The sequence below is a fragment of the Plutella xylostella genome, chromosome 15 (genome assembly GCF_932276165.1).
Source record: "Plutella xylostella chromosome 15, ilPluXylo3.1, whole genome shotgun sequence".
Classification (NCBI taxonomy): Eukaryota; Metazoa; Arthropoda; class Insecta; order Lepidoptera; family Plutellidae; genus Plutella; species Plutella xylostella.
Window position 1 is genome coordinate 9,304,970 of NC_063995.1, and position 11,684 is coordinate 9,316,653.

Here is an 11,684-nt window from a genome sequence, read left to right on the forward strand (position 1 = left end):
AATCAGGCTTATTTTTTAACTGCTGAAAGAATAAAGAACTTTTAAAGCACCAAAAGTTACTTATTGTTTAGATTTTTTGTGATTTAGATTTGACACCAGCTTCATCATCGTCATCCTTTACATTTTCGAGCTGTCCAAACGGCTTTAAATAGACAGTTTACTTACGAGGATTATTACGATATACGGTAGGTATGTATCGATGTATGTATGTATGTATCGATTTGACAAGTATACGAGAGTTTAGTAAAGTTGCATTGTGACACAGTCATAATCGCGAAATAAGCAATACGAGTTTTAGTCCTATATTGTGACAAAGACAATAAAACACTTAGACAAAAGTGTCAAAACCCTTAATCTAAATGACATCATGACATAACAAACTCAGCAACTGTTTGCGATTATATTATATTTATGATCATCTATATACCTACTATCGATGCCTTTCGATAGTATGCTAATTTTTTGAAAGATCCATAGTTTTGGTCATAATATTATCACAATACTATCGATAGACTATAATTAATGCACAACACTACTTGTCAAACGTAATCTGTAGTTATGGTTGAAAGTGTCACAGAATACTTTGTTAATGTCAATTGTCATTTGGACGTGACAGTGACAGACGGTAAGTCAGTTGTTTTTAAAATTAATGTTATTGTGTTTTCAAGTTATATCTTAGTTTTATAAACCTTAAAACCGCAGTGATTATGGGAATTAATGGCTTATGGGGGGTGCTCACTCCATTCAGTGAAAAGAAATCTCTTCACGAGGTAAGTAACTCCTTGAAAACTTTAAACTTCAGTCATCAGTTAGCTGTATTTTACCAACAATACCTATCTTAATTTACTTACGAATTTACATTGTTTTTAGATTAGAGGAGAAACAATAGCAGTAGATTTGTCGGGCTGGGTTTGTGATAGTCAGAATGTGACGGACTATTATGTTCAGCCCAAATTGTATTTGAGGTCGGTAAACATTATGTATATTTAAGTACTTAATTATTTTCCTATTCAGTACATATTGCGCTTTATGAGAACATAACTTGTCTTGTAGCAATAACTTAGTTTATTTTTTCTTTTTCAGAAACCTTTTTTTCCGTACAATGTACTTATTACTGGCTGATATAAAGCCAATTTTTGTATTGGAAGGGGATGCCCCAGAGCTGAAACGAGATGTGATGGCTGCCAGAAATGCTATACAGTTCCGAGGAGCAGCTCCAAGGACTGAGACAGCTGCAGCTGTTAGCAAAAGACCAGATGTGGGACGGAAAAGGTTTCGCAATGTTCTTAAAGAGGTAATATTATAATGAACTCTTATCCACTGTGAAAAAAGATATGTGTGTCTTTTCACATTCACGAATTGGCATAAATTATAATAAGCATATTCAACACACTTTAAAAAAATATTTTTTTAATTATTTACTTTTTCAGTGTGAATCATTACTGAAGAGTATGGGTGTGATCTGCATAAAAGGCCAGGGAGAGGCTGAGGCAACTTGCGCCCAACTCAATGCCCAAGGGGTGAGTTAACATTCTTGTACATTAACTCCTCAATACTCAGTTCTGAAAAGTACATAGGTCAAAAAATCAAAAAAATCAAATCAAAAATATTTATTTAAACACCATAGAATTTAAAAAGTTAGTAGGTACAAACAAATAATTTTAGGAAATTAAATAAAAGGGTGAGAGATTATAAATTATCGAAATTCGGTGGCTTCCACACTAGGCTCAGCCTGTGTCGTGGATGCCAGTGTACCTGGTTACAAATAAAATTATTAACTAAGTAGGTAGGTGGTACTTATAGAACTTTTAAATCTAAATAATGTTAATAGCTTAATAGGTATGCGTTAGGGTAGGTATTTAAATTATTAAAACTAAATATATACTAATCTTAGGAACATTTTTGGTAAACATAATTAGCTAGCAAGACAAAATAAAAACAAAAATTAACATAAATTTAACCATTTTTGGTTATCAAAAACAAACAAAGGAACTTAAGTAGGTAATACATTCTTATTTTATAAAACTTATGGACTGGCTAATAGAATAGGTATTGTTAGGTATGGAGTAGTGAGTATATAATTTAGGTAAAAATATGAATTAATACTTATAATAAGTATAGATAATAAGTATAGATATCAATGATACTAATAAATAAATAGTAATAAACATAGGTACATATAAAATTATAAAATACAATTATAAGTGTCTGAAAGTATAATTATTATTTATTTATAATTAATGATGTATTTAGAAGTATGGTAATATAGTGTAGGAAATCAATCAATTGGGCAGCAATGTTTAGTCTATTATTAAATTATTTTGTTATTAATAGTATATCTTTAGTTTCAAAATAATCAAGATGGAAAAGCCATTTCAAAACTACTTTTTGAGTGGCTTTAGTAGTTAGCTCTTTAATGTTACATGATTTAGCGAGTTTGTTGTAGATATGAGGATGGAGGAACGGTGGAAATCTTTGGGCAAATGTGGTATTGGCAGGCACTGTGTCTATTCTAAATATTCTTTGTTTTAGTAACTGGCTGTAATTACTGGAGTTAAGTGTCTTGTGGTGCTGAAGAAGGACGACTCTAATTATGAATAATTTTCTAATACTCAGAAGGTTGTATTCTTTATATAAGGTAGCGGTTGGATATATTCTAGGTTTTTTGTACATTACTTTTATGATTGATCTCTGAGCTCTTTCTAGGGTATACATATAGCTTTTGCAGGAACCACCCCAGCAAGATATGCAATAGCTGAGGACCGATTCACACAAAGCTACATACACCAGTCGGATTGTATCCTTGTTTGCACCATTTCGCAGAAGTTTCATAATATTTATGAGTTTTCTGGCCCTAGTGGATAATGCATCAATATGTTTATTAAAGTTAAGCTTTTCGTCTAAGATTACGCCGAGGTATTTAATTGCGTCTATTCGATGGATGCTATCGCAAAGGCAGGAGTCAGACAGACGATTGCATGTGTGTATTTTTAATGGAATTGTTATTTTAGGCTGTGAGGCAGTCGTCTTGTGGAAACAGATATACTTAGTTTTCGTTGTATTCAAGGTCAGTAAATTTCTAGATAGGTACTTTGCTACACTGGAAAGGCCTTCAACAGCATTTGATTCCGCAGAACTCCAGGAGTTTCCAGAAAATAAGATCGCCGTATCATCGGCATAGCAAACTACTTCGGCATTAAGGGTGGATGGAAGAGAAGAGTGTATATCATTTATGTAAAGAAGAAATAGAATTGGACCCAGTATGCTACCTTGCGGGACTCCATATTTTATCGGCATGAGATCACTACAATTGTTTCCTATTTTTACTAGCTGTTGCCTGTTTGTAAGGTAGCTTCTAAACCAGTCTTGAGTTATGCCTCTGACCCCAATGTTTTCGAGTTTTTGCAAGAGAATAGGAACCGACACTGTATCAAATGCTTTCGCTAGATCTAGGAAGGCACCAATGCAGCAGTCGCCTTTTTCAATTGTGGAAGAAATTGAATTAAGTATTGTATGTACAGCATCCTCTGTGCATTTCCCTTGCCTAAACCCGAACTGAGTAGGTGAGAGAATATTGTTATCCTCGAGAAAATTAACAAGCCTTCTACTGACAACCTTTTCTAGAAGTTTGGAGAGAGTGGCAAGTAAGGAGATAGGTCTGTAGTTACAGTGATTATCTTTATCGCCTCCTTTATGAACAGGTGTAACAGATGCAGTTTTCCACACAGATGGAAACACTCCGTTCAACAGACTGAGATTAAATATATGAGTGATGGGTTCTATGATTGTATATATAATGTGTTTGAGTAAAAGATTTTGTATTCCGTCAATTCCAGGGGCGCTATGATTTTTTAACTGTCGTATTAAATCAATTATTTCAGTCTTATCCGTAGGTTTCATAAAGAAAGAAGAAACTGGAGAAGAATTAGACTTTGACAAGTTGGCAAGATTTGTTTCAGTTTGACCAGTTTCTGTGAGTATTTTATTAGCTAGATTGTTTCCTATTGTTGTGAAATACTTATTACAGTCGTTTAGAGATTCTTTTGGTGTATCTTTATTATTTAATAGAGTAGTTGAAGCATTTGTTTTATTATTAGATATTTCACAGATATTTTTTATTACACCCCATAACTTTTTTGTATCATTCCTGCTGTCAGTAAGAAGTTTGTTTTCATAATCAGATTTAATTTTGTGGAGGAGATTGTTGCAAAAATTTTTATACCTATTGTAAATAAGCCGGGCGTTAGGGTCTTTAGGATGTTTTCTGCATTTCATATGTAATTTGTCTCTATGTCTAGTACACCTTAGTATTCCTGGGGTGATCCATGGCTTTTTTATCTGTTTAGATCGTGACATATTTACTTCACACGTATGTTTTTCAATTGTAGCATTAAGGTGGGATGTAAACGCCTGAGTAGCTTCCTCGACGTCGTTATTCGACGTGATGTGGGACCAATCATATTTTTCCAATTCAGCAGCAACAGCTGAGAAGTCTGTTTTACGTTTTATTTATTTTTATTTATTTAATTATAGGTAAAATACATAAGAAAAAACAAGCTTAAAGATACTACAATAATCCTCGCAGGATTGTGCGCAGCACCTTCATTCTGCGTTATAATTTATATACAATTAACAACTTGTGTCTATTAGTAGGTATCTATTTGAAAGTTTGTATAACATGATTCAATTAGGTAGGTACTTAACATTCATAGCAAGCAACAAATGTAGATATCGTAAGTAGTTAGGTATGTATAAGTAAAATATAATTTATACTACTTTTTACTTTGAGGCAGCAATATAGGTACTTAAGTAATAATTTATCACTCGAGCGTCGACATAAAGTATTTTTTAAGTTTAATTCTAATATTTGAGTGGGTCAGTGATTGTCTTGTGTCGGTGGGTAGGTTGTTGATGAGTCGCGGAACAAGATAAGAGCTGGTGCGCTCGCCGTACGAGTTATTTGCTCGCGTTGTAACCAGTTTCTTTTGTGTGACGCGTCGAGTTTGTACAGGATGATTAATTTCTTGTTGAATGTTTGTATTGAAAAACTGTTCTTTAAGAAGCATGAAGTTAACGTTAGTGTATACCGGAAGGGTTTGACAATACTTGAAAAGTTTGGTTTCATCATTTTTGGAAGAGTTTTTAATTTTAGTTGCTGTGTTGGTGAGTGAGTATTGCTATTTTCACATTTAAGTTTAAGACCAAAGATTGGTATATCGTGATCTGTTACTGAAGTTTTACATACAACAGCTTTCGATTCACACTTGGTTCTAACTAGGATGTGGTCAATACAAGAGTTTTCTCTTGTCGGTATAGTTACAGCTGGAACTAGACCATGTTCTGACGTAAGGCATAAATAATCTGACTTCCGGTTATCATTTGATCCTGCTAAAATATTAATGTTTATATCACCAGCCAATATTAATTCCTTGCTGCTTTTTAACTTATCGAGAAGATTATCTAAGGATGCCATGTATTTTTCTAAATTTATTATAGAAGGTGACCGATATAAGGCAATGATGTGGAAGTTACTTGAGAGTTTAATTAATAGACAGTTTGCATCATTAAATTTCGGTTCGGTGATTCGGTATTAGGTATAATTGATAAAATTCAAACTTACATTAGGTATATATTTTTGTCTGTCCCAAAATTTTTATCATGCTTATTTTTTATTTAAAATAAATTTATTTTAATAACCTAGGTCCTAGGGTATCATTTTTTTGGGAATGTAATATTTTATTGTTTAATTACAAGGTAAAAAGACGCCTGTGGCCCCTGTCTGCCAAAAAACCCATTTTATTTTCCCTACGCAAAACGAAAACATTCTATTTATTTCCACACACTAAACGCCATCTACCCCACCTCCCCCGAACTAACTCACACTCCCGTCAGCTAGTAGACGCGGTGGTGTCGCAAGACTCGGACTGCTTCGCGTACGGCGCTCACCGCGTGTACCGGAACTTCAGCGTGTCCAGCTCGGCCGGCGGCGGCGCCATGCAGGGCTCCGTCGACTGTTACGATGCCAGGAAGATGTATGAGCAGAATGGTGGGATTTTTGTTTTATAGAATACCTATGATATACATTAACGTGCTATGAAAAAGTTCCACCTGTCATTGACTTTCCACATGTGTCACTGGAACTTTATCATTGCTCATGAGTGTAGTCTACTGTAAAATTGGAGTTGCGTCGCATTTAAATGTGCTGGCTAGTGGGAAGGCGCCTAATGTACATATAAATATAAGATATCCTGTGCACTCAAAATAATATAAATTGTGCGACTTCACATGGAGATCAGAAACAGAGAGCGCACTAGAGTGTTGGATGTGGTTGAATAAGCTTGATCATTATGATTCTTCTTAGTATGTTGGTGACAAACTCTAGAAGGCGTCTAAACCCTAGACGCCACCATTGTGAAAGGATAGTCAGATTAGCGTCATTCGCTGACAGCCCCGATTGCGTGGGACCTTTAAAAAGTTGGTAACTTTAAAAAGCTCAATTTGATACGTCCCTCGTAAAGGCTCCTTCGTAAACCCCACAGTAATTCATAACTTACTACCTTCTCATTCTCACATAACGTTTTTTCTAAGGCTTCGGTCGCAACAAGATGGTGGCGCTGGCCATCCTGTGCGGCTGCGACTACGGCGCGGGTGCGTGCGGCTCCTCCAAGGTCACCGTGCTGTCTTTCCTAGAGACTGTATCTGAAGAGGAAGTCATTGACAGGTGGGTCGGTGTTGTGCTCATCGGCATTATGATTATATGTACTTGAGCCATTACTAGAGACGTATAGGAACCCGAAAATAATAATATATCTCATAAGATTGTTCCTATGTACGTTTATAAGGGCTGTATTAGGTACTTGCATTATAGGCAATAGCGAAAAAGTCGGATACACGCCATCTTCGTCTGTTCTCTAGGGGCGCGGTGCCTGCCATGTAACCTACTAAAAAGACTTATAAAAATAAATGTAGCTTGGTTAGTAGCATAACATTACAGTCCTTTATATTTTCCACGCAATCTAAGATAAATAAATAAACTTACTGTATACATAGAAGTAAACTCAGTAATCGTTTTAATTTGCCGCTGTCCACATTTTCATAAAAGCTCGCGAGTCCACTTGTCGCCTAAATATTGCATGAAAATCAAAGAGGGCCGCCCCATTATCGTGCCTGTTTTCCTTGTGCCTCGTTATTTATGGGGTAGTTAGGACATTACGAGTACTTGAAGTTGGTCGTTATAAATTTGCTAAAAATAGAAGTATTAGGCCGAGACGAGGCGAGCTCACCCGTGAACATTGTCGTGTCATCGTCTCTTCAATTTTTACGCACAATTTACTTGACACGGTTTTTTTCGCTCCGTTATAAACTTGTGCTTGTTATGTCGGCTCGCCTTGGAGTTTTCATAATTCCTTTGAGACTCTCTAGACGTTGCTTTTGATGTGACAAGGAAAGTATACAACGATGCCGACGATTCAATCTTATTTTGATATTGTATTTATTGTACCTAAATAAGAACTTATGCAAACCAAAATAAAGTAAAATACATTGTAGGTACGGTCAGCTGCATAAAGTAGCTATACGCTTCTGTACATTGTCAAACTGACGAACTGTCGATGTTTCAATTAATTGATAGGCGGTTTCAGATTGACAAGGTACAAAAGTGTATAGCTACTTATGCAGCTGACTGTACAAACCAAAGCAACCGAGATATATAACCCACTTAGCTCTTAGTCTGAGTCACATAGCTTTACTTACAAAAAATAATAGGTACTATCACTTCACCCACCAGGCTACTCTCCTGGGTCATAGACCCGGACCGCTACTCTGCCCAGGAGCGCTGGCTGGGCGTGCCGGGGCGCTGCGACCGCTGCGGGCACGCGGGCCGCTCGCACGCGCGCCTCGGCTGCCCCGCGTGCGCCACCAGCCGCGCCTGCCTCCACACTGGACACAAGTGAGCACCCCCCACCAGGCTACTGTCATGGGTCATAGAGCCGCGCCTGCCTCCACACTGGACACAAGTGAGCACCCCCCACCAGGCTACTGTCATGGCTCATAGAGCCGCGTCCGCCACCAGCCGCGCCTGCCTCCACACTGGACACAAGTGAGCACCCCCCACCAGGCTACTGTCATGGGTCATAGAGCCGCGCCTGCCTCCACACTGGACACAAGTGAGCACCTCCCACCAGGCTACTGTCGTGGGTCATAGAGCCGCGCCTGCCTCCACACTGGACACAAGTGAGCACCCCCCACCAGGCTACTGTCATGGGTCATAGAGCCGCGCCTGTCTCCACACTGGACACAAGTGAGCACCCCCCACCAGGCTACTGTCATGGGTCATAGAGCCGCGCCTGCCTCCACACTGGACACAAGTGAGCACCTCCCACCAGGCTACTGTCGTGGGTCATAGAGCCGCGCCTGCCTCCACACTGGACACAAGTGAGCACCCCCCACCAGGCTACTGTCATGGGTCATAGAGCCGCGCCTGCCTCCACACTGGACACAAGTGAGCACCCCCCACCAGGCTACTGTCATGGGTCATAGAGCCGCGCCTGCCTCCACACTGGACACAAGTGAGCACCCCCCACCAGGCTACTGTCATGGGTCATAGAGCCGCGCCTGCCTCCACACTGGACACAAGTGAGCACCCTCCCACCAGGCAGCCATGGTATGGATTCATTGTCAACGTAGATAAACGTCACGACTGGGTCACCTGGGTGATAGAGCCGGTGCTATACTCGGCGCAGCCTGAGAAACTTAACATAAGTGACCCACGTAGACAATATACTAGATTATGGGTCCTAGATTATGTAGGTGGAAATATTAATCGAATCAAAAGCAAGTTGTTCTCGTTGTATGTGGATACCAAAATAAATAATTATGTTCCTTTTTTAAATTTTACCCTTTTGCTCATATATAAAACTGAAATCAAACGTAAGTGTACCTACATCTATGAATGAAGCAAATGTTTGCCCGTATATTGTGATTTATCGAGCCGTTTTCATGAATCCTAAATTTAACAGAATAGCCTGTTTTCTTATATCCATCCGTAATCTTAATATTTGCTCTCAAGTAAAATTACGCCGACGCCAACGCACTAAATAATAACGGTACCTACACAAAGCTGAAAGCGACAACTCAAGTGAAATATTTCAGTAAAAATAATGTTTGTTTCAGGACAAAAGTGGCTGAAGTGAAACGGGAACTGGCATTGCGTAACCGAGCCCTGAATTGCGGGGCTCCCTTCCCTGAGCCTAAAGTTATGAAGGAATTCCTAAACACGCCTGCGGAGAAAATCAGTTTGGATAACTTGAAGACTTCACCGCCCAGCCTCGTTCAGTTTATGGTAACATTTTTAGCCTTTTTTCCCTCGTAATTTGTGTTTTTCCTAGTACATGTTTTGGCACCCTTAGCGCATCGGGGACAAACATCAATCTATTTGGACTAGGTTTACATCCGTAGTGTGTGTATTATCTAGTCAGATTTGCGTTAGTTGCCGACAGTCCAGGGTGCGCCAAACGTACCATGCGCCCAACGTACTTAATAATCGTATAACGAACAGTTGATAATATGTCAACCGGGGAATTCTCCTTTCGTGCATCACACTCATGATATACCTTTTTCTACCAGAAACTGATGACTAGTAAGTTGGATTGGTCGCAGCGCTACTGCGTGGAGAAATTTCTGCCGCTGCTCACCAAAACCCACCTACAAGAGCACGTCCCGTGTAGAACACTCAAACCTGTCCGGATCAACAAAAAAAGAACACCGAGAGGTAAATATATTGCTATTCATCTCATAGCATCAGCCTTCTATCGCCCACTGTTGGGTATAGGTCTCTTTATTTGTACGCCAATTCTTCCGGTCCTGTGCCGCTCTGGTCCACCTACACAAAGTAAAATATAGAGGCATTCTAAACTATTGTTAATCCACAGGAGCATATGCCCAAGTATATGTTGTTTACGTTTTCTATGTTCTTCCAGGTGTACCAAGCTTTGAAATAGTGTGGGAGGACACTGACGGGCAATACGAAGGGTTGATACCTGATGATCAATTTGATGGTGAGTCAAGGAGCATACTACTTCTTTAAATCTAAATTAAAACTATGTTTCTTATGGGAATGTGGAAGTTATCTGATATCATTATCATGTCATCTTCCATGGTGAATAAGGGTAACAAACTTTACTTATCGTGAGCATTGTAATGCATTGACGTAGGTCACCTAGAAATCACTTAAGTTTTTGAATTTAATGTTATGTCATATCATATATACACAGTGTCATGTAAAGAGTGGACCAACGGAAAATTTGAGATACTGGGTAAATATCCGTACTTATTACTTCCCTTTATTCTTACGAAAAACAGTTAGGAATATATTTATTATAAGAATGTTTATTTATTTATTTAGATGACGAAGATCATAAGCTTCCTTGGACCACAACAGAAAGACAAGATCTCGTGAGAAAATTTTATCCGAAACTGGTAGAAGATTTTGAAGAGTTAACTAAAAAGCCCGTCGTAGAAAAGAAAACTCGAGGCAGAAAGAAGAAAGAAGTCAATGAAAATGAACCAGACAAACCAAAACGGAAGTACAATAGGAAAGTAAAAAAACTTATCGATACCGATATGGTTAATTTAAGCAACTCTATGAACAGAATGAATGTAAGCGAAAAAACAAATGACGTAAATACTAGCAAAGCTAATGTGAGCGTAAAAGTAAATAAACTAAAGAGAAAAATCAAAAATACAAAATCGAAAAATCAAAAAACTATCGACAGTTTTATTCAAAATAAAAGAAGAAAGTCTAAGAAGTTAATGGAATCACTGAAATATAGCTTTAGGGATATTATGTGCGAGGCTGACGTGGAGTTTGATATGATTAACAATTATGAAAATAAAAAATATGATAGTGACAAAGAAAATAGCAAAGCCACAATCAATCTTGACGACGGTAAAGATAATCAAATAATTAATAAACCATCAATGAGTATTTTAAATTTAAGTGAAGATGACATAAATGAAAGTGAGTTATCAGATATTGTTGATAAAATTGTGGCAAGTGGTACCAGGAGTAAAACGGCAACCGTTGACAATAATCTAGTAAAACTTATTTTCGCAACCAAAACCATAACTCCTCGTAAATCTGGGTTTAGAAAAAGCATTTTGAGTCAAATTCATAATAATTGCTCAACGCCCAGAGAAAGTCCTGTTAGAAGAAAGAGTGTACCGTATCAAATAAACGCATCTAGTAACTCAGAGAAGTCCAGAGTAAATACAAGTCATTTCTTTGATAAATTGACAAACGGCTGCGATGCGTTTGAACTGTCTTTAAATTATGACAAGGAAATAGCTACCAACTCCGATAGTGAACAAACTTTAGACTATAGTTTAGAAAGCGTTCATCTCTAATAACCTGTAATTTGATATATTAAATAAACATTTACCTAAATTTTATTGATTTCTCCATTTAATACACGAATCCTTACTACATATTTACGTAAGTAGAGGTTTAAAAAATACTTACTCGTTCTTCCTCAAATCATCTATCACAGTACAAGGCAGTACGACAGAGTGTAACATTCAGACTGGTACAATTATTCGCATTGAAACGAAGTAGTTGGTTGTTTATTAGGTCTGTTGTGTTGTAAAGTTTTTCCCTAGTTAGTCGGTTCTCCGTAAGAACTGTAGGA

At 37.9% G+C, this 11,684-nt stretch overlaps 1 protein-coding gene across 1 annotated transcript; it reads left to right on the forward strand.

Annotated features, from left to right (window-relative positions):
- The first annotated feature begins 673 nt into the window (after window positions 1–673).
- Window positions 674–11,448, forward strand: LOC105384296 (flap endonuclease GEN). Its single transcript, XM_048626117.1, has 11 exons — window positions 674–770; window positions 871–965; window positions 1,084–1,294; window positions 1,431–1,520; window positions 5,893–6,046; window positions 6,589–6,721; window positions 7,787–7,948; window positions 9,172–9,340; window positions 9,625–9,769; window positions 9,978–10,055; window positions 10,403–11,448. The coding sequence occupies exons 1-11, from the start codon at window positions 708–710 to the stop codon at window positions 11,401–11,403; spliced, it is 2,301 nt and encodes a 766-aa protein (XP_048482074.1). The 5' UTR covers window positions 674–707; the 3' UTR covers window positions 11,404–11,448.
- The last annotated feature ends 236 nt before the right edge of the window (window positions 11,449–11,684 follow it).

Excerpts from the sequence above, each read along its gene's own strand:
- LOC105384296 (XM_048626117.1), top strand. The coding sequence starts at position 708 with ATGGGAATTAATGGCTTATGGGGGGTGCTCACTCCATTCAGTGAAAAG. Across the intron at positions 6,047-6,588 it reads GAAGATGTATGAGCAGAATG|GCTTCGGTCGCAACAAGATG; the intron begins GTGGGATTTTTG and ends GTTTTTTCTAAG. Across the intron at positions 9,770-9,977 it reads CAAAAAAAGAACACCGAGAG|GTGTACCAAGCTTTGAAATA; the intron begins GTAAATATATTG and ends ATGTTCTTCCAG.